General features: G+C 37.5%; 1 protein-coding gene across 1 annotated transcript in view; it reads right to left on the minus strand.

Annotated features, from left to right (window-relative positions):
- Window positions 1–26,082, minus strand: part of DEUP1 (deuterosome assembly protein 1) — a 46,433-nt gene that overhangs the window by 10,267 nt on the left and 10,084 nt on the right. The window contains exons 3-11 of the mRNA XM_086742727.1: window positions 25,397–25,492; window positions 19,087–19,218; window positions 16,001–16,114; window positions 11,062–11,274; window positions 6,492–6,637; window positions 5,760–5,865; window positions 4,010–4,207; window positions 2,902–2,988; window positions 264–463 (exon numbers count right to left, since the gene is read on the minus strand). Coding sequence (XP_086598853.1) covers window positions 264–463; window positions 2,902–2,988; window positions 4,010–4,207; window positions 5,760–5,865; window positions 6,492–6,637; window positions 11,062–11,274; window positions 16,001–16,114; window positions 19,087–19,218; window positions 25,397–25,492 — 1,292 coding nt within the window. The remainder of the gene's footprint in view (window positions 1–263; window positions 464–2,901; window positions 2,989–4,009; window positions 4,208–5,759; window positions 5,866–6,491; window positions 6,638–11,061; window positions 11,275–16,000; window positions 16,115–19,086; window positions 19,219–25,396; window positions 25,493–26,082) is intronic.

Here is a 26,082-nt window from a genome sequence, read left to right on the forward strand (position 1 = left end):
ATGAAAACTTCTTAAAGTTGTTTCATGAGACAAATATTAAAATAATGATCAAATACTTCTGGGAATTCATTTATTGCCAAATTCAGTTAGCCACCCAGAAAAATGTAGTAAATTCTTACAAGTATACTAACTTGGTCTGATATTTTTCTTGGTGGGAATTCTGAATGAACAGAAACAGAAAAAAAGCTTAACACCTTGGCCCAGTTAGGTGCGTCCAAAAAACTTACAGGAAGTTTCATATAGGTGTACGGTCTAAATATTACCTCTCTTCCTTTTCTTGCGTCTTTGAATGGCTTTGGTAGCTGTGCTCTGTTTCTCCGTATGTATCCATGCAATCCAGTATCGATGTTTCTATGTCATTTTGTAGTTTAACAAGACTATTTTGTAATCTTACATTCTCATGTGTCAGTTTGTGAACGGAAGCTGTGGAATTTCCATGTTCTTCATTAGATAAATCTGTACTCTATTGAAGGAGATAAGTCCATCATTAAATAGTTCTTTTTTTTCCACAATAAATGGATGTCAGTATTTTTAACAGGCAAACACAAAACAATGTTCTATGCTAAAGAAAGACCTAGCCACCATATATAATCATATAGCACTTATAGCAAACCAAGAGAACTGCCTCCAGAAAAAAAAAAACATTGTAGATAAACGGAAAAGAAGGGATAACAGCCTCTATAACACAATAAACCAAATTACAATTTCTCAACAAACATGCATTCAAAATATTATTGTTGTAAATTCATCTCCTGCTTTGTAAAACTTATGACATAAAAGCAACCATAGCAGCTATCGCTGCAGACTGTATTGCTCCCTCCAGTACCAATTCCACCCAAAATAACAAGAAAAATTATAGAAATTCATTACTATACCAGATACAGGGAATGTCTACAGGCACAATTTAATATCTGTGTTGAGATGCAGTCACCCTCAGTTTCAGAAGCAGCAAAGTAAAGCCACGTTAGCACAGTGCTCTCTGTATGTGTTACTAAACCCTGCTTCCGCCCACACGGAATACAAGCTAAAATACAGAAAGCTGGAGCAACACGTGCACTGCGACCAGGAGCTAAAAATGTCCATCCACTGGCATATAAAGAGGAGAAGATGGAGATTAGCTCTGGAAGCTGACTACCCAGGATATTCTGTTCTTGTTTGTCCTATCACCTATTCCATGAAGCCTGCGCTGTACACCTGAACTAGCTAATTTGGAACTCTCTCTCTGCAGAACACTCCATTGCATCGTGTAAATATATTTGCTGTCATCAGTATACTGTCATCAACAGAAAATTCTCAAAAGATTTATCAGATTACACACAAAAGACTAAAAATCCACACATTTTATTAAGTTGTGCTTTCATATATTTTTAGATTTACCTTATTTATTGGAACCCAATAACTCCTGAGTATTAAAGATTTAGTTCTTTGTATACTCCTAGCACAACTGGGCTTGTCTGATCCTTGCAGTAACTGATCCGATGCCATCTCTTCCTATAAGCCTTGCCTCGCTTGGCTAGTTTTAGGGGAAATTTATGAGCCAAGCTAGCACGGAGGTGCCAGAAAGTGCAAGAAAACTTAATATTTTGTGCAAGGAGGTGGGGCAGAGGCTCAGCTATGTCTCCCAAGTGGAGAGGGGTGTCAGAAGAGGAAGGAGAGTGCTAAGCACCCTGCCACTAGCAGCTCTAGAATCAGCAGTACACTTATAATGGCATGAATCCCAAAACTGAGCTGGCACAGCTACATTACTTTTGAAATCTAAACAAGTCACCTTGCCTGATGATGCATTACACCATGCTGACTTGGGCTGGGACTCATTTGTGTAGTGCTCTGCTGTACAAACACATCTGTAAAATTCCCTCCAGTCCCTGCAATCTTAATACCAAATACCTCACAATCTTTAATTTTTAGATCCCCACAATACACTAGTACGAAAGAATTATTAAGTCTTCAAACACATTGATATGTGTAGTGACCTTGGTATATCTAGTAATTGGATTTTATTGTTAAAATTTAAAAAAACACGTGATACCTACAAGGATTTTCGTCAGACAGCTCTTCTCAATCCATCACTGCAGAGAAGAGCTAGACATGCATACACACAGCCATCTATGTTTCCACAACAATACATCATATATGCACATACATATAGTCCTAATAGCACATATGTATGTGTAGGCATTACATCACTGATAGACATATTCGCTACTTTAAGGGACTGGAAAAATGTTACATTCTTTCATGCATTTATCAATCTGCAGTAAGACAATTAACAAGCTACAAATTCCCCAAAAATGTACTTACAAGCAACATGCCAGTGTTTTTTCTAGTTATGTTATGTCAGCAGTGGACATTTTGAAGCTGTTTGTGGAAGGTAGCAATATATAATATTTATTATATCCATATAAACTATAGTTCTACATGATATTATGGCACAATTTTTGTGAATTAAATTTTAAATATCCCCTGTTTGGAGAGAAATAAATACTAAACTCTGAAAATAAGCTGGAGGGAGCAAAATGTGTCCATTTTTTACACTGTTATTTAAATATCACATTAACAAAGGGGTAAAATAGTAAAAAATGGACATATTTTGGTATCTGTGAGAATGACCGTTTAAAAATAAATATTTTCTGAAATATGTGATGTCAATTACAAAAAATTGGCTCCCAGAAGCTGTTTGGTGTCTAGACAGTTACTAAAAGTTTAGCTTACTTCTAGCTTACTACAATTAAGGTCAAAATTATTCCTAGCTATACCCATCTGCAGGCTGTATGTGAATATCACTTGGTTTTGATTATGTTATAAATCTTATTTTTATTTATTTATTTAATGCAAGCCACCAAATCTCAATCTACACTTACAGTAACTGTTCTGCATATTGCATAGATTTAAAAAAATTACCGTGCAACTTTTGCACTCCTGGTTTTCCACCATCTCCTTTAGTAGTGTATTTTCAGATTTGATAACTTTGTATCGGAAATCTGACAACTAGGAAAAGATTAAATTCTTAGTTAAATACAAGAATATTACTGTTAACTTGAAGTAACACTGAGTATAGATACTTGCGAGTTTAATTTTACAAAATATAAAGAATTATGAAACTAAGTATATATTTTTTAAAATACAGCAATACTGTATTTTAAAAGTCTTAGAAAGAAGTCTTAAACCATCTATAAAAGATAAATAAAATCATAGGCATTGTATTTGTGTATCTGTTTGAAAGAAGTAATCACTTAGGAAAATAAGGGAGTTCACATGCTGTTACAAGATCCAGACCAACGGATTTTGCAGGCCACTGGAACTGGATGAAATCCTATTCATGAAGCCTAGGAACAACACCCACTCTTTAGTGATACAATAGGGAATATGGCCCGGTAAAGACTGTCACACAGTAGGAGATGTCTCTCATTCTCCCAGACATTAACTTTCTTATTATCAAAAGTAAAGTATTACATTAATTACAATTTTCAATATGCAGTGACCCTCTCAGAAAGCCCAGAGATACCCAGGAATCTCTAAATATGAAGGTTCTTTTGGTTTACAAAACTAAGGAATGAAGATAACATTCGTTTTTAAAACTGAAATTTGATATTAAAACACTGTATCATACAGTTTTGAGCAGAATTTTCTAAATAGATTTGTAACATTCTTCAAAAAGCTTTAAAAGAACTTGAAAAATTAGGAAGCGTTCTAGATAATCTAATAAATGCTTCTAATGATAAAGCACATACAATAACAACAAACTGGAAGTTGTCAGTGTCTTTTGCATGTTAAAATGGTAACTGCATTTGATGGTTAGAATGAATTGCAATTTAGATGTACAGCTGACATTTTCTGGCGCTTTCTTCTTCCAGTATCAATTTGGATGCTTAATAATACTTCACAGATATTACAGCACCGCTGTTGAAAACTACAGCAAGAAATGTAATGCCTTTTTTCACAGATAATTTATGTCATTATCAACAGTGTGGAGTAAAATGATGTTGGCTGGTTTTGCCTGCTTGCATACCTGTTGTTTTGCTAACAATTTGTCTTTTATCTCTAACTCCATTTTTAACTGTCTTTCCAGAAGACCAGCTTTCTCCATGATAGTTGCTATAGTGATCTCCTTCTGATGAAGCTCTTCTGTCAGGTCAGAGATTTCGGTCTTCATTCTTTCCTGCTCAGAGCGATGGGACTGCTCCTCTCGATAAACACGGTTTCTTATCTGTAGGAAATATGTTTCAAAAAGAAAAAACATTGTGCAGTAAATACGATCGCATCACTTGCTACCTATCGGTGACTGGCTGTTGCTTCCAAGACATCAATTCTTCTAACTGAATCAGAGATTTTTGAAATTGTATAACAAAATGTCTTCATGAGTCAGTGCACACAGCTTTATTTATTTTTACATCTTTTTTCAACACTTCTCTTGTGGTTTCATTTGCCTATTTAGTATTAGAAATGGACAAAATATAAGGCATTTAAATCAACATTTTTAAAAAATGTAATAAAAATAATGTTAATTTTAAGAATTGGAATTTATGGCAAAGAATATGCAAGGAAATATCCATTCAATAAACCTAAGTATGATTTATTTATATTGCTCCTAAGTTAATTTAGGTTTAAAATAAGTTTAATGCTGCCTAAATTAACTTAGGAGCAATATAAATAAATCAATCTAGAGACTCTTTAATGAGAAACTATGTTAGAAATAAAGAGTATATATGGTAAATCATTTTATGAGAATTTTTCCTGCCACTATATATACAATTTAAGGTCAAACTTTCTGCACTATCTCCAGTGTAGAGTCCTCTCTGACAACACAAAGATTGTTTTCATAATCTTTCTACTATAATCAACAATTTAGTACTGATAGATTTTTTTATTATGTAAGAAATAAAACTACAAAGCCCAGTATAATAACCTTTGAACCCATTTTAATAATTCCTCACAGTACTGTACACAATCAGTAACAGATGGCATTTCATTTTTATTTATGCAAACTACACAGAAATATGAGAATTGTAAACAAATAGATGTAGATGCAAAAATCCTAAGGGCTAGATCATGACTGTCATGCCAAAATTGCTGCATCCAAGTCAGCTGCATCCAATTAGAGATATTCTTGCTTACATTGCCACTCAGCAAAACCACAACATGCCTGTAAGAGGAGTTCTGAGCATCCTTACTCCCCGAGCGTTTTGGCCTGCCAAGCCATATGCCGTTCCACAGTGCCACTTCCAAAGTGTGCAGTGCAATGTGATGCACAGTTCAAACTAAAGAGCACTGCCCTGGGCTGTGCAGCAGGTGATGGATTAAGCTTAGCCTTGCATGGGAACCTGCCATAGTGACTTGTATCAGTTGATCTGTTAGCGTATCTTACATCTGAGAGCACATCCAAACTACTACTTATCTCCTATAGCCTATTAATTACTCCATAATAACTCTCCATATCCTTGAAGGGTTAATTACTTGCATGGTATTATCTGAATCACAGTGATACTCAGACATGGTCTCTTCTGTTATTTCAGTGAAGTAGCTAGCTCTGTTGTTAGCGCACAGAATCAGAATGTCAATTTTACAGCTATACAACTATCTCCAGAAATGCAACAACATGTGAAAACTTTTTGGTATCCGAAAACTTCATGCTCTCCTAAAACCACAATTTAGTTTCCTGCTCTCTTCTGCATATGCACATACTCAAGGTCAGTACTTTGCTCTCTTCTAAAATTCTATATTGCAGTTAAGATCTGGAAATACTTAATAATATGAAATACCTTGTTTAGCTCTTCTCGTTGGCGTTCTTGACTTTGTGCCAATAGTAATGACGCAGCCTTTTTATTTTCTAGTTGCTCAGTAAGTTGTACACAAGATGACTGATGCCTTTAAATAAGAAATAAACAAAACATGAAACAAGCAGAACATTCAATAACCTTTACCTTACAGCATCCTTTCCACAGTGTAAAACTGTGGGAGACTTGCTTGCTGATAAGAAAAAAAGAAACAGCCAAAGATTTGGCCTAAAGCTGGTTGGATCTTGGGAGATTTCTAGAGATTAGGGCCAATACAAGTGTGTGCAGAAAGAATTTTGAAATCTCTTCTAGATCGGTATTTTATATAATCTCAAATAGCCACAGTAGATTAGGTAAACCATAAAAAGATTAACATTTTATTCAAAGGAGTTTAGGGAGAATCTTAATCGCACTACTTCCAAAGTGTTTCAATGCCGAGAAAATGAAAGAGTCTGTAAACATACAAAGAGAAATATATGAAATGTATTGATTTGTAAAGATCTAGGCAGCATTAAAGCCCTTTAACAGAGCCTGCATCTAGGGCTTGCAATCTTATCATATATCATTGCCAATCAAAATGTTTATTCTAAAATTGTTTACAATCTGACATTTGAATCAAGAGTATGTTTTTAAACAGTTGATTTAAATCAAATGTAAGAAAAAAGTTATTAGCTCAGAAGTACTTGTTAATTTAAACATTGTCTTCAACATACATACTTTATTTTAACTTCCTGCATATCTTTATACTCTCTGATTTTCAATAATTCTGTATGTAACTGTTGGCATTCCAGTTGTATCCTTCTCCAGAGGGCATCCCGTGACTGCAGCTCATTTCTCATTTCTGAAAAGTTTGCCTCCATGTTCTAAAGAAACAAGAAAATATATGAATAGTTAGATAAAATTAGACAGCTCAAAATGCTGTATTTTAACACATCATTTTCGATACATGTATAATTTGTATGAAAGGACATACATGCTTTTATTTTGAGTTTCATTTCTGAAAAAGGCATTGCTTTTATGTCAGTTCCTTTCTCCAGAAATGTCATCTAAAAATCAGATGCTGAATCTTCTTTACTGCTTGTGATGTTCCAATGCATCTGTCTCTCAAACTATTGTAAGAAACATCATTCAGAAGTTCTTTATTGTATTAAATGCATCTAAAATACATAGTTGGCTTGTTTCAGCAAGTTCTGCACCCTAGAACATGTTTCACACACAAGAGTTAGTGCCATAAGAAACTTCAGCTTTCTATTTTCCTAACAGCATTTCCAAACTTACAAGCTGGAAAACTACAAGGATAGAGAAGGGCAGATTAGGTGCATGTCTTCATTAAACACTACCTGGAAGTTTGGAGCAGATAGATCTAGACTTATGTACTTAAGGCGTGCGCTCAGTCATCTCCAAAGCTAGTTCTACCTGCATGGAGTTAATTGCTTATTTAAATGAGCATCACAAAATTTTCAAACAATCACAAGAAGATTTTTCTTAGGGACTCCACAGATCTTATCTCTATTTTACCTTTAATTTCTGATTGATAATGTGATAGACAACCTGAAGATACATGTTACATTTGGCATCATAAAATCTGAATTTCCCCCAACTATTTTCCCCAAAATATACTGAAAACATAGTAAAGATAAGAACTTGGAAATATAGCCCACAAATAACAAAAATAGCAATAATAATCAGATTATTGCAATAATAATATCCAGAGAATATTTACTTCCTGTCACCCAAGATCCAAAAGCATGTTCCAAAAAAAAAACCATTTTCCAAGGATGTTGATCCTTTGTTTTAAAAACAATTACACTAAAAATACTAGTATTTTTTGTGACTACTTCATTTTATTTTCATATACTTTCCACATTTAAAAGCAAAAATAAAGGCTTTAAACTTTCAAAAGACAACTGGAATCCAGAAATTACACCAAAAGCAGGAAACTTCAAAGGTTTATTTCCCTTAGAGCCTCATATTAGAATGACCTTCCTTCCAAGAAGCCTGTGGTTTTTCCTCTGGCTGAAAGGGCTGCTGAAGACAGATATGAAACGCTTTTGTGGTTTTTTTTTATAGGGGCTGCATATACAGATTCATTCATCTTATCCTTTGTTAAATTAAGGCTGAGAGAGCTTTTTTAAACTCCGAAATGCAAGTCAGGACATATTCAAGTGAAATAAAGCTTAATGAATTGTTAAAATTGTCTGCAAGACCTGCTTATGATCATCTTCATGACTTCAACATTCAAGAAAGAGCCACAATTATTTTATAATATATGAATTTAGGGGAGGGTTAACCCTCTGATTTCATTCTGAGGTGGATAAGGGGAATGAAAGCTGCACAATTGTGTGGTTGAAGTCATATCATCTGTGGCAGACTGCAGCCATCATACATATTTACATAAATTGTATTTTTTTTCAGTGAATTATAATAATAGCAGGAACAACAGCAGCCACAGCAGCAGCCACAATAATAATTGAAACAGAACTTCAGGTCAAGAGTTTCACACATCACTGCAAAAAAAATAATTTAGATATGTGCCACTTAGTATTTCAGCAAATATCTACTGCATCTAGTTAAAACACCAAAAAGAAAATTAGTTTTGAACCAGAAAACTTCAGGTTTTGTTTAGAAAATATATAATGAAATATAATTTTTTAAGAGTCTGTTTCAAGTTGAAAAATTTACCAAATCCTCTCTTCTCTCCTGTGAGAAGTTTTGCTTCACTTAGCTTACTGTGCTTGATGTCAAAAGGAAGTCTCAAAAATTTCCTGATAGCTCCTGTTCTCATTCTACTCAAAGCTGTTCAACCTTTTAAATACAATCATGTGCTGTATTTCTATGTAGATCAGTGTCCTGCAGCCAACTTAATGCAGACTTTCCAAGAACAAAGCCTCCTGTGTGATGTTTTCAGGCTGCCTCTCATGTTATCATAGAATCACAAAATAGTTTGGGTTGGAAGATACCTTAAAGATCATCTAGTTCCAGCCCTTCTGCATGGGACACCTTCCACTGGACCAGGTCGCTCAAAGCCCCATCCAGCCTGGCCTTGAACACTTCCAGGGATGCGGCACCCACAGCTTCTCTGGGCAACCTGCGCCAGTGCCTCAGCATCCTCATAATGAAGAATTTATTTCTTATAGCTAATCTAAATCTACCCTCTTTCACTTTAAAGCCATTACCTCTTGTCCTATCACTACATGCCTATTATAAAAAGTCCTTCTCCAGCTTTTCTTCAGCCCCCATTTAGGTACTGGAAGGCCGCTATAAGGTCTCCCTGGAGCCTTCTCTTCTCCAGGATGAACAGCCCCAACTCTCTCAGCCTGTCCTCATAGGAGAGGTGCTCCAGCCTTCTGATCATCTTCGTGGCCTCCTCTGGACTTGCTCCACCTGGTCCATGTCCTCCTTACACTGGGGGCTCCAGAGCTGGAGCAGTACTGCAGGTCTCACCAGAGCAGAGTAGAGGGGCAGAATCACCTCCCTTGACCTGCTGTCCACACTTCTTTTTATGCAGCCCAGGATGCGGTTGGCTTTCTGGGCTGCAAGCCGACATTGCTTGGTCATTGTATGACTGCAGTCAAGTTTGTCAGACCATTCATAAGGTAGAGAAATAGTCTGCAGTCTCAGTTTCTATCTTCTAAAGTTCTTATCTGTACAGCCAATAAATTGGTCTTCCATTCATTTCACTTTATCACCGTTTCCTTGCTAATTAACAGTATGAGAGAAATATTTAGAAGCAGATATAGGCATAGAAGATACATGAAGCACAATACTAGGCCTGTTGCCATTCCCATGAGCCTTCTCCCCACCAAGATTCCCATCTACTCCCTCCTGTACCCACATCGGATCCAACTATTCCCACTCTCCACCTAGCACTTGTTCATGCAAACCTTCTTACTTCTTCTAGCTAACAACAGGTCTTATACTTCCTTCTTTCTCACACAGACATTCCTAAAAAAATATATTTTCTCTGAGTTACATATTTTCACCATACATTGACTTTACATCAGGGTTTCCCTTCTGCAGCTATTTGCTAATGCAGCTTTTCTAACCAACACAGCAGTATTCCACACCATCAGCACAGTTATTCTGCAACTTATTGCCCTCCACTTCTGCTTAAAATGTCTTCAGTGCTTCCTACAGCTCCTGTGTTCTATTCACATAATTCCAAAAATCCTCTTGCTTGAAGATTTTCTTAAAAGCTACAGCACACTGACATTTACTCTCTCTGTTGTAAAGCATCTATCCGTCTGCTCCAGTTGCCGTGATTTGTTCCACTCCATCTTCTAGTCCCACTGCTTTCGATGGCAGCCTTTTTAACAGGCCCTGAAACAGAGTTTTTTGCCTACATACCAATAACTTGTATGCAATGACTTGGTGAACTAATGTGCAAACAAAATGTATAAACATCATACCTGCTAAACTTGCTGTTCTGACACCACCTGGAATTAACCTCCACCACATATAGGTTAATTCCTATGCAGTATATTGCATATGAAGTTAAACTTCTGCAAAGTTGTCTATAAACACAAATAGATTATCTTTCTCCAGAAAGAGTCAAAGTTACTATAGGCCACTCAATATATTACTGAACCTTAAATAAATAAGCAAAAGCTAATTCATCTGTGTTACCAGAAAAAAATAGCAACGAGAATCTCATTCCTGATCTATTTCAAACATAGCTAGTAAAAAAAGGCTGTAAAGATCTTGCATTATCTCAATCTTGGCAGAACTCATACATCACGACCAAAAGAAGAGGCCCAAATGGCTGTCTTCATAGATCAGAGCTACAGTGAAAAATGGTAAACGAGGGATAAGATAAAAACTGACGGTTCCTCATATGGCTGGCATCTTAAAAATTAATTGACTGCAAAATCTTCTCTCAATAATGAAGTATACCACACACTTTTCTATATACTTATTTACTAGCTATATGGCACAGCGTACAACAAATCAGATAGAGAGATTTCATAAAAGCACTTACATACAAGGAACCAAGTGAACTAGGCTACATTCTTGTAGATGATACAGATATAGTTAAGTTATAAAACCCTAGATAAACAGACAAGAATAAAATATACTACTACATATCAAATATATTTCTGTTTTCTCTTTAAGTGTGATGCAAAAAATGTACTGTTGACAGCTCACTCTATGTTCCTCCAAAGAATACACCTAATATACAGATCTTTTATACAGGCATCTCAGAAGTACTTTTTAAAGTGTACTCCTAAGTAATTAATTCTCCAACACTAATTCCACAGTCATCATGAAAAAGAAATACTATTACTACCTGGCACTGGTTTTGGTACATTTTCAGATCCTCCCGGAGTTTCAGATTTTCGTCTTCTAACTTATTCTTGTTTACTGCTATTTCATTCACAGTTGCCTTTAGCTTTTCAATAATCAACTCATCCTTTTCACTTTCAGGCTGGCCATAAGTAGTTACCTCTTCTTGGTTTTGTTTCTTATTGCTTATTTGGAATTTACAATTCTGGGTCTGCCCCTATAAAACAAAAAAAAAAATCTTTAAATGAAATTCAATAATTATATGTAAATTGACAGGACCAAACCATTACTACTAAAATCATAAAGCTATTTCCATCCTCAGCAGGATTTGCTTAGAAAAGGTGGCACTGCTTCACTAAAGGATGCTTCCTTTTCTAGTTTCATGTTTCTTGCCCTCAGTAGAAAAAGATGTTTCAGAAACTTTCAAGGGCACAGAATTTTTTTCAAGGGTTTTTCTCCTCTGCTGTGTTATTTCCCTAACACTTAATATTAATTAGCCCCAAATGTGAAAAAGGTGATTATGATGACCTACTGAAAGCAGTTACCTATAAAAAACAATCTGAGAGAAATGTTCTTCTTTGATTCATTGAACTCAGCAGGAGTTGTGTGTGTGTGTGCCTCAGGACAGACACTAACCTTTGACTAGAGGGCTAGCATTGCATATTTCATGTATAAACAGCTCAGTTACTACAGTAACTGTACTTTGATATCATTATCCTTAAACCTGGGGAAGAATCATTTGCACATTCTGAGGAGTCCCACACTTCATCCAGTTTCTTGTACTAATTAAAATCCTAAACGCAAAACTTCAGAAAATTGATATTGTCAGTATTTGTGAATTCACAGGGATCATGAAGAAGCATAATTACTATGGTAACTGTTTTTTCCTGTTTAAAAAAATATCCAGATGCGTCCCTCTACTGAGAGATTAACAAGTGGCAGTAATCTTTTCAGAAGACTGAGAATTAGCTGAAAAATGACAACAATATATAACCTGGAAACCATATACCATGTGCAGAGATCAAGTTGAGCAAGAAAATGTACATTAAAAATACATACAGTTACAAATAGCATACTTCATCGATAAGGACGGCAAAAGGCATGCTTTAGACAGCTTTTGATGTCATTGACTATGTTCCCATAGTTTGTGTTGGCTGAAGACCTAAGTAGAACTGACCACTGGCTGCATATCAAATAAAAAGCCAAAAGAAAATTGCAGGTAAGTTTAATTTCTATAGATAATAAATTAATGTCCCTCTGACATCTCAGTTATGGAATCTGGACATTATGGAATACCATAATGTCAAAGCATCCTGTGAAAAATACAGTGCAGGACTTCAGCTGGAAATCAAAGACCTCACAAAAGAGGAGTCTGAGACAAAGACACAGGACCAATTAATTCTTTTAGAACAGTTAAGGGGTAACAGTCCATCAGATTTTTATTTAACAAATTAGTCGGTGTTATGTTACAGTTGTGAAGAAAATTGTCTTCAAAGAAAGTTCACTGATGGCAGTGATGTAAACCTCCACAGAAAAATGTGGGGGATCACCTTGAGTACTCTATTTCGACTTGTCTAACTACATAATCAACATGCATCACTCAGCAGTTTTGTCTAGTCAAAGCCTTGCTTTTTTAACACATTTGTGTGGAAGCTCAATAGCTGCAATATAATGCTTTCAGCATCTGAAAATAAAATTTAACTGACATCTTTGGAAACTCTGGATATAAGTAAAGAGTCTCAGAGGAACTGGTAAGAAAATGTTTCACTAGATTAAGAACCAATGAGCTTAGTAACAGTGGAAAAGGGGATTACCAGTCATCAACATAATTGGCTTCCCCTTACTTGATTTTCAAGCTGTCTTGTGGCCCAATTAATTTGTAAGTTATTTTCTAATTTTTTTTAAGAGTAGGATAGGTCATCAAGACATCATCAAGTCAATATTTTGTTCTGAATTGGAAGGAATTAAAAAAATAAAAGTATGCTAGATCAATAGGCCGGATAAAAAAGTAATAAGCAAATTGGCAAGTAACAGAGAACCACAAAGTCAACCAGGGACTGAATGGTAACTTGAAAGCTGACATATATGATAAAAAAAGGATAAGTGATTGTTGTAGTTCAGCCCTGATCGGGACCAGACTACGCAGTCTCTCTCTCACTCCCCCCACCCTCCGAGAGAACAGGGGGAGATGATATAAGGAAAAATGGCTCGAGGGTTGAGATGAGGACGGGGAGAAATCCTTAAAGTTACCGTCACGGGCAAAACAGACTCGGCTTGGGGAAAACTATTCATTTATTTCTAAAACTAGCAGGAGAATGAGACAGGGAACAAGATAACCTCCCCCCACCCCTCCCTCTTCCCGGGCTTAACATTATCTCTACTACCTTCCCCACCCCAAGCGGCACAGGGGGGAAGAGGGAATGGGGGTCGCTGTCAGTTCACCACGTGTTGTTTCATGCCGCTGCTTCATCGTCAGGGGAAGAACACCTCGCATTCCTCCCCTGCTCCATCATGGGGTCCCTCCCACGGGCCACAGTCCTTTGTGAAACTGCTCCGGCGTGGGTCATCTCTTCCACGGGGTGCAGTCCCTCCAGAACAGCTGCACCAGCGGGCCCTCCACGGGCCACAGCCACCTTCAGGCCTCCACCTGCTCCAGCGTGGGGTCCTCCACGGGCTGCAGGTGAATCTCTGCCCCTCCATGGACCTCCATGGGCTGCAGGAGCCAACCTGCTCCACCATGGTCATCACCACAGGCTGCAGGGGAATCTTGGCCAGGAGCCACATTACTGCTCCCCCTCCTTCTGAACTGACCTTGGCGTCCACAGCTGTTCCTCACAACAGGCTGGCAAATGCCTCTCAGGATCCTTGTTACATCTCATTCACATCTCCTCTCCTCTCCACTTCTTGCAGCCAGGCCGGGCCGAGTTGGGCCCAGTTGGCTGCCCAGGGGGAGGCCAGAGGGTGAGGCCTGCAAGGCCCACAAGGCTCATGCCTCCCCCTCTCTGCCCCCTGCTCAGCTGCTTCACATTTTCTCTTCTTTTTTTTTCTGTTTTCCCCTTTCTGTTTTCCCGTTATCACAGAGGCATTATCATGGAACATTCTGCTACCAATTGGCTCGGCCTTGGCCAGCAGCGGGTCTGCCCTAGGCCCGGCCGAGTCCAATGAGCAAAGGGGAACAACTTCTAGCAGTTTCCTACAGAAGCTGCCACCTTAGGCCCCTCCTCACTAAACAAAACCAGAACAGTGATCCAAAAAACAACTCCAAGTGTGATTTTGGAGTAGCATATAGAATTTTTTTTTTTTCATAAATTATGTTAATCTATATGATCTTCAAAAAACGAGCGCTATCTTAGATTTGAGGGAACTTTATATTTGAGTCAACATTGTAATGACATGTTGTCGTAGTTCAGCCCTGATCAGGACCAGACTACGCAGTCTCTCTCTCACTCCCCCCACCTTCCGAGAGAACAGGGAGAGAAAATATAAGGAAAAACGGCTCGAGGTTTGAGATAAGGACAGGGAGAAATCCTTAAAGTTACCGTCACGGGCAAAACAGACTTGACTTGGGGAAAACTATTCATTTATTTCTAAAACTAGCAGGACAATGAGACAGAGAACAAGATAACCTCCCTCCACCCCTCCCTCTTCCCGGGCTTAACATTATCTCTACTACCTTCCCCACCCCAAGCGGCACAGGGGGGAAGAGGGAATGGGGGTTGCAGTCAGTTCATCATACGTTGTTTCACGCCACTGCTTCGTGGTCGGGGGAAGAACTCCTCACATTCCTCCCCTGCTCCATCATGGGGTCCCTCCCACGGGCCACAGTCCTTCATGGAACTGCTCCGGCGTGGGTCATCTCTTCCACGGGTGCAGTCCCTCTAGAACAGCTGTCCCAACGGGCCCTCCACAGGCCACAGCTGCCTTCAGGCATCCACCTCCCCTGGTGTGGGGTCCTTCACGGGCTCCAAGTGGATCTCTGCTCCTCCGTGGACCTCCATGGGCTGCAGGGGGACAACCTGCTCCACCATGGTCGTCACCACAGGCTGCAGGGGAATCTTGGCCAGGAGCCGCATTACTCCTCCCCCTCCTTCTTCGCTGACCTTGGCGTCTGCAGCCATTCCTCACAACAGGCTGGTAGATGTCTCTCAGGATCTTTTTTTACATCTTATTCACTTCTCATGTCCTTTCCACTTCTTGCAGCCGGGCTGGACCGAGTCGGGCCCAGTCGGCTGCCTGGCGAGAGGCCAGAGGGTGAGGCCTGCAAGGCCCATGAGGCCTGTGCCTCCCTCTCTGCACCTCTGCCCCCGCTCAGCTTCTTCACATCTTCTCCTTTTTTTTTCCTGTTTTCCCCTACTTAAATACGTTATCGCAGAGGCGTTATCACGGGACATTCTGCTACCAATTGGCTCTGCCTTGGCCAGCAGTGGGTCCGCCCTAGGCCCGGCCGAGTCCACTAAACAAAGGGGAGCGACTTCTAGCAGTTTCCTACAGAAGCTACAACCTTAGGCCCCCCCTCACTAACAAAACCAGAAGACATGTACTACTTACTTGGTAAGATACTTCTTAATAACTTCTCATCACAATTAATTGCATATTAATAAATAGCATAGAAGATAAAAGTATCTTCACAGTATACTTAAAAAACTAAAGAGGCACATACACTGCTTTTTGCATGTTTTCTTAATCAGAAATATTGTAATTTTCATCATGACACTTACACATTTTCTCATTTTCATGAGAAAAATAAAATAACTGTATGTGCCATTAGATCTTTCAGGATGGCTCTGCCTTACCTAAAGCAGTGTATTCACTATTGATAGATCCATGTATTGTCAGATTCATTGTAAGCTTAGTGGTGTTCAGATTTTTAGAATTAGGTTAAAATAACTCTAGCTGAGCTAACAGCTCATTTTCTTCCTAAAGCACGTAGGCAGGAATTTTACCTGAAATAAATTACATTTCTGAGATAATAATTTTTGTTGAGCATCTAAATAAACAAGATAATTTTGGCAGATTGTCCCCTTCTTATCCCATTCTCTCAATTTTGCCTTAATTTCCTGAAAGAAAGCAAAACAAGCCTAGTAAACACAGGGAAAAGAACTTTTTTCCTTAATCTAAATAACTCTGTAATTTCTATAGTTCTAAGAAAAATATAGTTTTTTAATTAATACATAATCTTTCCATAATTTTGGAAAGAAGAAAAAAAAGAACAATTACATAAACCAGCCATCCAGCCATCCTCACCAGAAAAAAAAAAACAACAGTCCTAAGGGATGTTAATCTGAAAAAAAAATAATGGTAAACATAATTCTTGAATAAAAATGATAAAATATTTAAAATCACTTCCATTGCTGTAGATCTTAGAGTTATGACTATAATACACTCATTTTGTTGGTGGTAGTTCCTGTGACTTTAAAGCTGTACCAGTGTCAGACAGAGTATTCAGCAGGGAATCAAACCTTTACTATTCAGACAAATGTTTTGGGTACTTGCTTTTTTTTTTTGAACAAATGAGACAGCAACTACTGTGAATAAATTTTACTTCTTGCTCTCTTTACAATTGCTACTCCTGGTTCTGAGTTCACCTACTTTAAACAAAAACCTCTTTATCAAATTCTATTTTATCAGATTTATCTAATACTATTGTTGTATTTGCACTTATATTCCTATTTATATTGCATGTGAATTTGCTCTTCAATCATACCAAATCTTGTATGATCACAACTAGACTTTAAAGGCAGTATCCTACAAAATAAGTAGGAGAACTCCAGTTACTGGAGCTGTTGCTCTTTGAGCTTGAAGAATTAGCAAAATAACAGTATACTGTTTTATACAGTGAAAACTATAATACTTACAAGCTGTTACAAGAACTTCCTTTTTCGCAATGGAAATGTTGGTTCCAAAAAGATAGATGATTTTTTATAATTATCCTAAGTTGGCATCTTCCCCAAATTTAAAAAAATAAGATTTTAGTTCCTACTGAAACAAAATAGAATGCTTTCCAACATAGATTAATGTAAGTCTTCTCTTACAGCTTTCCTAATATCTGCTTTGGCATTTTAAACCAATAAACATCTTCCCATTTTACAAAATGTGATACAAATGGAGTTTCAGACACCTTAATGAGGCTGCAGGTTCAAGGCCTTACTAAAACACTGCTGAGCTTAGTAGATTTTCAACACAGTAATTATTTCCTGAATACTAGAATTTGCTGAATATATTCCAAGCACTCATTTTTCACACTGCATAATTAATCAAATTATAGCATTGTGTTACATTATTTTCACATTTTAATCTTGAATAAGGTCATTCTCAAATTAGCCGGATCAGACAGTTTCACAGTAGCGATACATTCAGTCAATGATAGATGTATAACTCGTTTGTTATGCTTGCAGTAACAGATGTTGGCAGCTATGCCACAGTCCAAAGCGTAGGAGCTTTTCTGACAGTAAGGACTCTTCCATGTGGAAGAGACAGCAACATTATGTAGAGCTTGGATGTGTCCTGTTATGTAGGTACAGTCACCTGAAAGTCACAGAAGTTAGTCCCGTGTCTTACAGAATTACACAGAAGATAGGCAAGTCTAAAATAAAGAACCTAAAACCCTGCTTAATTGCAGCTTAAACATGAAAGTACTTTTAATCTATTAGAGCTTAAATTTTTATTTGTCAAGTTCTCAAAGTGTCTAAATCATCTACATCATCAATTTACCTAAATCTACATGATAAGCCTGTAAGTCTCCACAATGCTTAGCAGCTAGGCAACTGGCTCACACTTTCAACTGGTATTCCTCTGCTTACTTTCCCTGCAGGACCCAGTTTAGTAAACACTTGAAGCACACACTACTTTATTATGCTCTCTACAGAGGACGACCAGAGAAAATGTAATTTTTTTTGGTCATCTTCCTATGCTTCATCAGACTAGTGGTTAGACTGTTCTCCCCATATGTGGAACACTCAGTTTAATATTGTTATTTGCACGCAGAATCGGAATAAGAATCTTCCCATGTTAATTTTCTACCTAGAAACAAATGTTATTTTTTTAACAGGCTCTGAAATTCTTCCTTTTGAAGTTTTCTCACTTTGCACAGGATACAGGCAAATTTATTGGATAAGTAAAAAAGAAGCAGCAAAATTTAGTACAGCTACGGTTTACATCGCTCAGTTAGAAGAAATGAGACTGGATATCGGTTTCTGCACTGGTGAATGTAGCCAGAAGAGTATTTGGGGAGAAGCCACCACTTGGAGACACACTTTTTATATGCCAGTTTTCTGCACTAGCTAATTCTCCTGTTGGCCCAATAAATATTTGATTATTCCACAGATCATAAAGTAACTTCTAACTCTGAGAAGTCAAGGCTGGGAATTATGATCAGAAATCAGTATCTTCCTGTATTTAAGGATAAATCAACTAAAATCCATTCTGTGTCCAGAGGGACAGGGAATATGACTAAATCCTGTCCTCAGCATCTCATATTATCTAGTCCCCCACTCAATATTCTGGATTCTCTGGAATGCATTTTCAGGTGCCTAAATCTGTCCTCCTGTGTTACCTAGGGAAATCAGGCACTGAGGTCAACGTTGTGAATTGCCTCAGGCGCACGGCTGTTGACAAGATATGTATGTAACAAGCAGTTTTCCAGTCCCAAATCCTTCTTCTATCTAACACTGCAAAATCTGAATTAAAGGTAGGCATTATGTGACAGTATCCTGCATATGTAAAAGGTCTCACACCTCAAAAAATTATATTATCCAGTACAGATATATTAATCAGGAAAAAAGTACAGTTTATTTATAGTTATGCTTCTGAAGAAAATTATCTAGATTAACTCAGAAAACTACTAAAAACACTAATAAAACTTGGATAAAAGAAAAAAAAACAAAACTTGAACTATGCACCTTTTCTTGGCAGAGCAAGAAAATTATATAATTTTTGTAGAATTATCAGGAAATTAAAGTTTACAACTGTAAACCACAAATTAGTTCTAAATGAATATTGCAATTAGAATATAATAACGAAGTATTCTTACCTTCAGTTTCTTGTATAAATTTCTAAGTTCTGATGGCGTCTCTAGGCTTTCCTCACATTTTTCTCTTTCAACCTTTTTTTGTTTTAACTGATGTGACTGCAGCTTTTCGTAACTATGTGTCAACTTTGAAAACTAAAAATGAAAGCAGAGTTGAACATGCAGAATCTATCAAAGATGACCATGTGCCAAAATTGTCTTTAAACTAGAACTGCCAACTGGAGCTTCAGCATTCTAAATATTTAACCAATGTAACAAAGAATCAATTAATAAAGTTAATCTATTAGAGATGAACAAGACTAAGCTCTCATATAAATGTTAACTAACTGTTCAGATGGGTTCATCTGACAGCTACTTAATTCTGCTGAAGTTCTTTATGGCACTGTTACCCATAGTGTCATTTCCTCCACAATATTTATAGAAATGTTCTACACTTGTTTAGTGCCATCTTGTGTTGACATCTTTAAAGGGTGCTTCGCTAGCTAGAATAAAGAATTATCATTAACGTATTTTAAACTTGCATGTTTCTTTTTTATCATGAAAATTGTTGAAATGTTATGTATATGATGATTGCATTCTTCTGGAACCATGAAGTATCAAAGCGCGTCTATGAGAATTAGACACTAAATACTGTTGTGTCTATTGATCTTACCATGAAAGCATGGCTTAGGAGTCAGAAGCAAAGCAGACAGAGACAAGGAAGGGAATGTACCAGTAGAATCATAGAATCATAGAATGGTTAGGGTTGGAAGGGACCTTCAAAGGTCATCTAGTCCAACCCCCCTGCAAGGAGCAGGGACATCCCCGACTAGATCAGGTTGCTCAGAGCCTCATCCAGCCTGGCCTTGAAGGTTCCCAGGGATGGGACATCCACCACCTCTCTGGGCAACCTGTGCCAGAGTTCAGTCTCTTCAGAAGGTACCAGCCTCTTCAGGAAAATGTCCAGTCTGATCAACAGTTAGCTATACTACAGAAGCAAAGGGGCTAGTGGCTGCTAACAGGTTTGATACAGCAAACTGACACTGTCTGGTAGGGATATGTACATCTGGTTTTAGGAAAAAAAAAAAGGAAAACCAAGGATATTGACAAAAGAAACACTAAAAATATAGTCCTGGGGGAAGCAGAGTGAAAGAACTTTGAGAAGAATGTTGAGCAGAAAAGCAGCTTACAACTATGAATACTGATCATGTCTCTTGCTGTTTTGTTCCTTTAAATTCTGTTATATATGACGGTTTACGTTCTCTGTAATAATTAGGGCTTCACTTACAAAATTCTGACTCTAACATAAAATAATTTGCCTAACAAAATCCATAAAACCTCATATTTTTGTTAAATGTTCAAGCAAACTACTGTCTGGAAAAGAAATTCCAAGGAAGTAACTGGAAATTGAATGGAACCCTATTGAACCAACCTGGAATGACTAACTGAGGTCTGCACAGATAAAAAAAGATGGCCAAAAAGGTCCAGAAAAGATACAGAACAGAAACTGGAGTTAAAAAATCATCTGGAAACTTCCTAAACACTTTTGCGAAGGTTTTGGAAATTCATAATATGGAACAGAATTGAAAAGACCAGCAGATAGACAGTCCTAGACTAGAAAGTTTCATGAAATGAGGAGGTCCAAGGATAGACTTGAGCAACTTCAAATTTCTGAATAGAAATCCTGTAACATGGACTTACAGAGCTGAGAGACTACCTTCAAAACGAAATAAAAAATCTTGCAAAGAAGCTGCCTATATTTGAAAATTATCTTGCTGAAGAACACAGTTAAGATAAAATATTTAAAATGGGTCAGATTATCAAAGCTCAAACAACACGGAACTCCTTGCCTTTGGAAGAAAGATATCCTTTTTCAAATAACAGGAGTTTTGTCCTTGATTATATTACGGCATGACTGGGATGAGTAAATCCAGATGAAGACAAGTATTAGACAGTTCGTGCTAAAACGGCTAGGAAATATAGGATTCAACACTTCAGCAAATCAGTCTAAAATGGAACAGAATGGCCAAAATGAGAAAATTTAGTTTGACTATTAGATTCATTTCATGAAAATAGGGTATTTCAGAGAGATTATAGTCCGGAGTAATCATGACTGGAAGTTAACCAAAAACCAAGACTCTTTCCATTTAACACTAGGTCTTTGCTTTAAAAATAAGGTCCAAGTTGTTCTACTTGCAAATTGTATACGAAAAAAAAAAAAGCTGAGACATTTTACTGAGTTCTCGGATGGGATTTATCTAAGTTTAGGCTTCTGAAAGTTAGACATCCAAGCCTGAGCTACTCTGCATTAGATAAAGCTGCCTCCAAATGCTTAGTCATTTCAGCAATTTTAAATTCTTGTCATATGCGGAGATTAATTATATTCTAGGGGTGTCCACTTCCCCACATTGCTTCTAAAGGGAGCCTGAGGTAGCTCATACACAGCCATCTAGCTTTTAAATGTCTAAGGGAGGCAATTAGTTGCTAAAGTGCTTAGATCAAGAATGGATTCTTGTTCTTTTGCTGAGAGATTTCTGTCATTTTCAAAAAGACAATAACTGCTAAGCATTAATATATTAAAAAGATTAAGAAAGTAATGAAGATGAACCCCTAAAGTTTTTGCTATCTAATTATGACAAAATGTTGTATATTTGAATGAGTGCAGCAATGTGGTCTGAGAGTTTCAGGTTACGTCCCAGGAATTATTTCACTAATATAAGAAAAACACAGGTTTTACTGCATTTGGCAGGCACACAATCAATTCAGTGGGAATGCTGCTCAATAAAACATTGCAAGGGTAAAAAGCACTGAGGACCTTTCAATACTTAAAGAGGGCTTATAAGAAAGATGACAAGAAACTCTTTAGCAGCGCCTGTTGTGATAGGTCAAGGGGTAATATTTTTAAACTAGAAGGAGGCAGATTCAGATTAGATATTAGGAGGAAGTTTTTTACACTGAGGATGGTGGAACACTGGCACAGGTTGCCCAGAAAGGTGGCAGATGCCCCATCCCTGGAAACATTCAAGGCCAGGTTGGACGAGGCTCTGAGCAACCTGATCTGGTTGGAGATGTCCCTGCTTCTTGCAGGGGGGCTGGACTAGATGACATTTAAAGGTCCCTTCCAACCCAAATTATTCTACGATTCTATGACCACAGAAGCAGTATATCAGGGAGAAATTTGTTCTGAATAGCCTAGCATTCTTACAGCTAGAAAAAGTCATCCTTTCTATTTCTACCAAGGTTAGGAAGGAACAAAAATTGTGAGGATTTTAAGGATACATCTGGAAAGAAAGATACAATGCTACCGGTAAATAGTAACACTCACACTATTTGTGCAAAACAAAATTGTAGTTCTTAAGATTATACAGAGTAGAAGGAGGTATAACTTTCAAGTGAGGATAAGAACCAAAAGAAGGGAGACAAAGGAGATAAGGCAAAGATTAATACTGTCAGGAAAGCTCTATATTTTAAATATGAGTTTGTGCAGCTGAGAATCGAGCACTTTGGAGTCGTTCTTTTGTAGACACTGCAGCACTGTAATTTAAGAAAGAAACTCAATAGGGAGACGTGGTAAAAGCTAGAGGAGCAGAGTGGGAGAGTCCTACTGTCTAGCAGAGGTGCTTGCAATTGTTCTGACAGGCAAACTTTCTGTTTATCACATACAGAATCTAGGCAGGCCTCCTCACGTAGGCACTTCACAGTTTACTTTTTCGGTCAATGTGTACTGGATGGATATGTCATGAAGAAAAATGGTTTGCTGAAAGGGGAAGAATGGGAATTGGAAAATAAAATGCAAATGGCATCAGTGCTGGAACCTTTGGTAAAACAAACAGGATGACTGAGAGAGAAGGAAATGTTCGGAGACATACATTGGGAAAGTGATGGATATTAAAAGCTAGAAATCCAAACTTCTTGCATAAAAATAAAAGGAGAAGCCACCAGGAAACTCAAAGAAAGGTTAGGTGGTTTGAGTGGTAACTAAAAAAAAGAATTTTGGCAAGAAGTATAATCAGATTTACAGAGAGAAGCTTGTAGGTTAGAAAGTGTAAGATTATTTAAAAAAAACACAAATAGAAAACAGATTATATTTGTCCATGCAAAAGACTTGCAGGTTAAATAACAACTTCAGAATCAAAAGCTTTATGAAAAATGACCTGGTGTTTCAATTTTGGAAAGTTCATTTTCAGTGATGATCTTAGCAACAACATGTAGCAGAAAACCAGTCATTTTTAGCATGTGATAAAAAATAAATTAAGTGAAAAATATTGCAGGAAATGTCAAAAAGTATAAGAAAAGAGACATCTGCTGTATTTTGGGGAATAGTTCTGCATTGCTAAAGGTACCTTACAACTTATACATAAAAAGTGACACTGTTTTTCATTGTATGATGATTATCTTCTTAATTATCACAGAATCATAGAATCACAGAATGGTTTGGGTTGGAAGGAACCTTCAAAGGTCATCCAGTCCAACCCCCCTGCAAGGAGCAGGGTCATCTCCAACCAGATCAGGTTGCTCAGAGCCCCGTCCAACCTGGCCTTGAACATTTCCAGGGATGGGGCATCCACCACCTCTCTGGGCAACCTGTGCCAATGTTCCACCACCCTCATTTTAAAAAAATGTCTTCCTTACATCTAATCTAAAGCTACCTCCTTCTAGTTTAAAAATATTATCCCTTGTCCTATCACAACACGCCCTCCTGTAATTTGTGTAAATTATAAAACAGCTTTTGTTTCTAGCTGCTTTCTCAAATGATGAAGTGCTAATTACATAACAACAAAAACATTCTCCACTTACTCACAGAAATGTTTGCCAGATCAATTTCCATATATAAAACAAAGGATAAATTAAGGACAATATAACCTTAAAAATAAGTTATAGATTTATTAGTTTGATGGATTTGAGTGGTAAGTGTTATCACCTCTAAATGAAAATAATTACATCCAATTTATGCAATCCAAGATTATTCTACAATAAGTGTGATGATTGGAAATTTTTAATTATAACACTAAATCTCTGGTAAGAGAAGCCAGTGAAGGAAACAGTAGAATAGCAGTAAAAACAATACAGAATTGTATATGTTAACTTGTTAAAATCTGAAAAACAGAAGGACTGAAGTTCTCTAAGAATTTAGATTCATGACAGAAGTGGAAAATAATGAAGAAACAAAAATACAGGCACAGAGCAAACACAGCCAAATAGAATCACAGAACTGTAGAATCACAGAACCATAGAATGGTTTGCCTTAGAAGAGATCTTAAACATCATCTAGTTCCAACTCCTCTGCCATGGGCAGGGACACCTTCCACTAGACCAGGTTGCCTTGACCTTTAACACTTCCAGTGATGGGGCATCCACAGCTTCTCTGGGGAACCTGTTCCAGTGTCTCTCCATCCTCATCACAGATAATTTCTTCCTTATGTTCAATCAAAATCTACTCTCTTTCAGTTTAAAACTTCTGCCCTTTGTCCTATCACTTACAGGCCTAGGTAGAAAGTCTCTCTCCATCTTTCTGATAAGTCCCCTTTAAGTATCGAAAGGTTGCAACAAGGTTTCCATGGAGCCTTCTCTTCTCCAGGCTGAACAGCCCCAACTCTCTCAGCCTGTCCTTGTAGGAGAGGTGCTCCAGCCCTCCGATCATCTTCCTGGCCTCCTCTGGACCCTCTCCAACAGGTCCATGTCCTTCTTATGTTGGGGGGCTCCAGAGCTGGAAGCAGTACTGCAGTTGGGGTCTCACAAGAGCAGAGTAGAGAGGGGGAGAATCAGCTCCCTCAGCCTGCTGGCCATGTTTCTTTTTATGCAGGCCAGGATATGACTGCTTTTCTGGGCTGCAAGCACATACTGAAATAAATAAATCCAAAACAAGTTCCAAATGTCAATAATCCAGATTGCTCTGTTTTTCCCTTATGGAAAGCTATCACAGCACTTTAATAATCCCTGTAAATCAGGCAAACTAAAACAGAAAAAAAAATCATAGCAAAGACGTGATATGAACAGTTTCAGTCTTAAAGTTCCTAATGTGCTTCGGAGTTTTATTAGCATGGATCTAATTATCTATTTTCTTCATTCATCAAGGTTTTAAGTTACTAGTCCAGAGTCAGGAAATTGAGTATCTGTCTTCATAACAGAAGTCACAATCACATCAAATGCATCTAAAGAGTTTGGACATGTCAGTACAGAAATTATAATGAAGCCTGGTAGGAGGCTGTAGTCATCATCATTTGTATGACACAATTCATCTTTCCCAAATCCATAAAGCTCCATCTATACCATTAGGCACATATAAGCTCTTTATACTGCAATCATAAAATAATGAATCTGACATTTTCCTTACTTGAAATTTCAGAGCTTGAAGCTGAGTTTCATAATTGTGAGCCATTTCATATTTAGTTTTCTGTAAGTCTTCCAGTTTCTGTCGAAGTAGTCCCACCTACAGTTAAAATAAGCATTCAAATTTACCTTTTCTAAAGTGTTCCAAAATATGTCATTTTTGGAATAGTCATTTGAAACTTTGAAAGAAGACTGTTGCTTGAAAGATAAATATTAAAAATATATATTCATTCAGTAACTTAATAATAAAACTGGATACCACAAACTCAGATTGTATCAACATCAAGTTAGGGATTTTATAGTAAAAAATCTCATTGTGTGCTTATGTTATGATTTAATGATAATACTGTATGAGTCAAAAGAAAAATACTGTCATGAAAGACCATTTAATGAAAGCATTTCTGACCCAACTATACGAATGAACTGCTGTGCCCTCTTGTGAAAATTTTGCTTGAAGGGCTTATATAATCATGTAAGTGGCTTTCAACTACTTATGTACAAATTATCAGAGACACTGGAGCGTCATTTCAGCTCCCTAAGTACAGTGCCATTTGAGATATCTTGAATCACCTGAGAGTTTCACAGAGATCTGAGAAATAAGACAAAGAGCATACATGATACCTATGTTTTTCTGGAGGGGCAGCTGGGAGCTAGGTGGAAGATGCTAAAACATTTCAGATAACATCTCTG

The sequence above is a fragment of the Chlamydotis macqueenii genome, chromosome 1, assembly GCF_036417535.1.
Source record: "Chlamydotis macqueenii isolate bChlMac1 chromosome 1, bChlMac1.mat, whole genome shotgun sequence".
Classification (NCBI taxonomy): Eukaryota; Metazoa; Chordata; class Aves; order Otidiformes; family Otididae; genus Chlamydotis; species Chlamydotis macqueenii.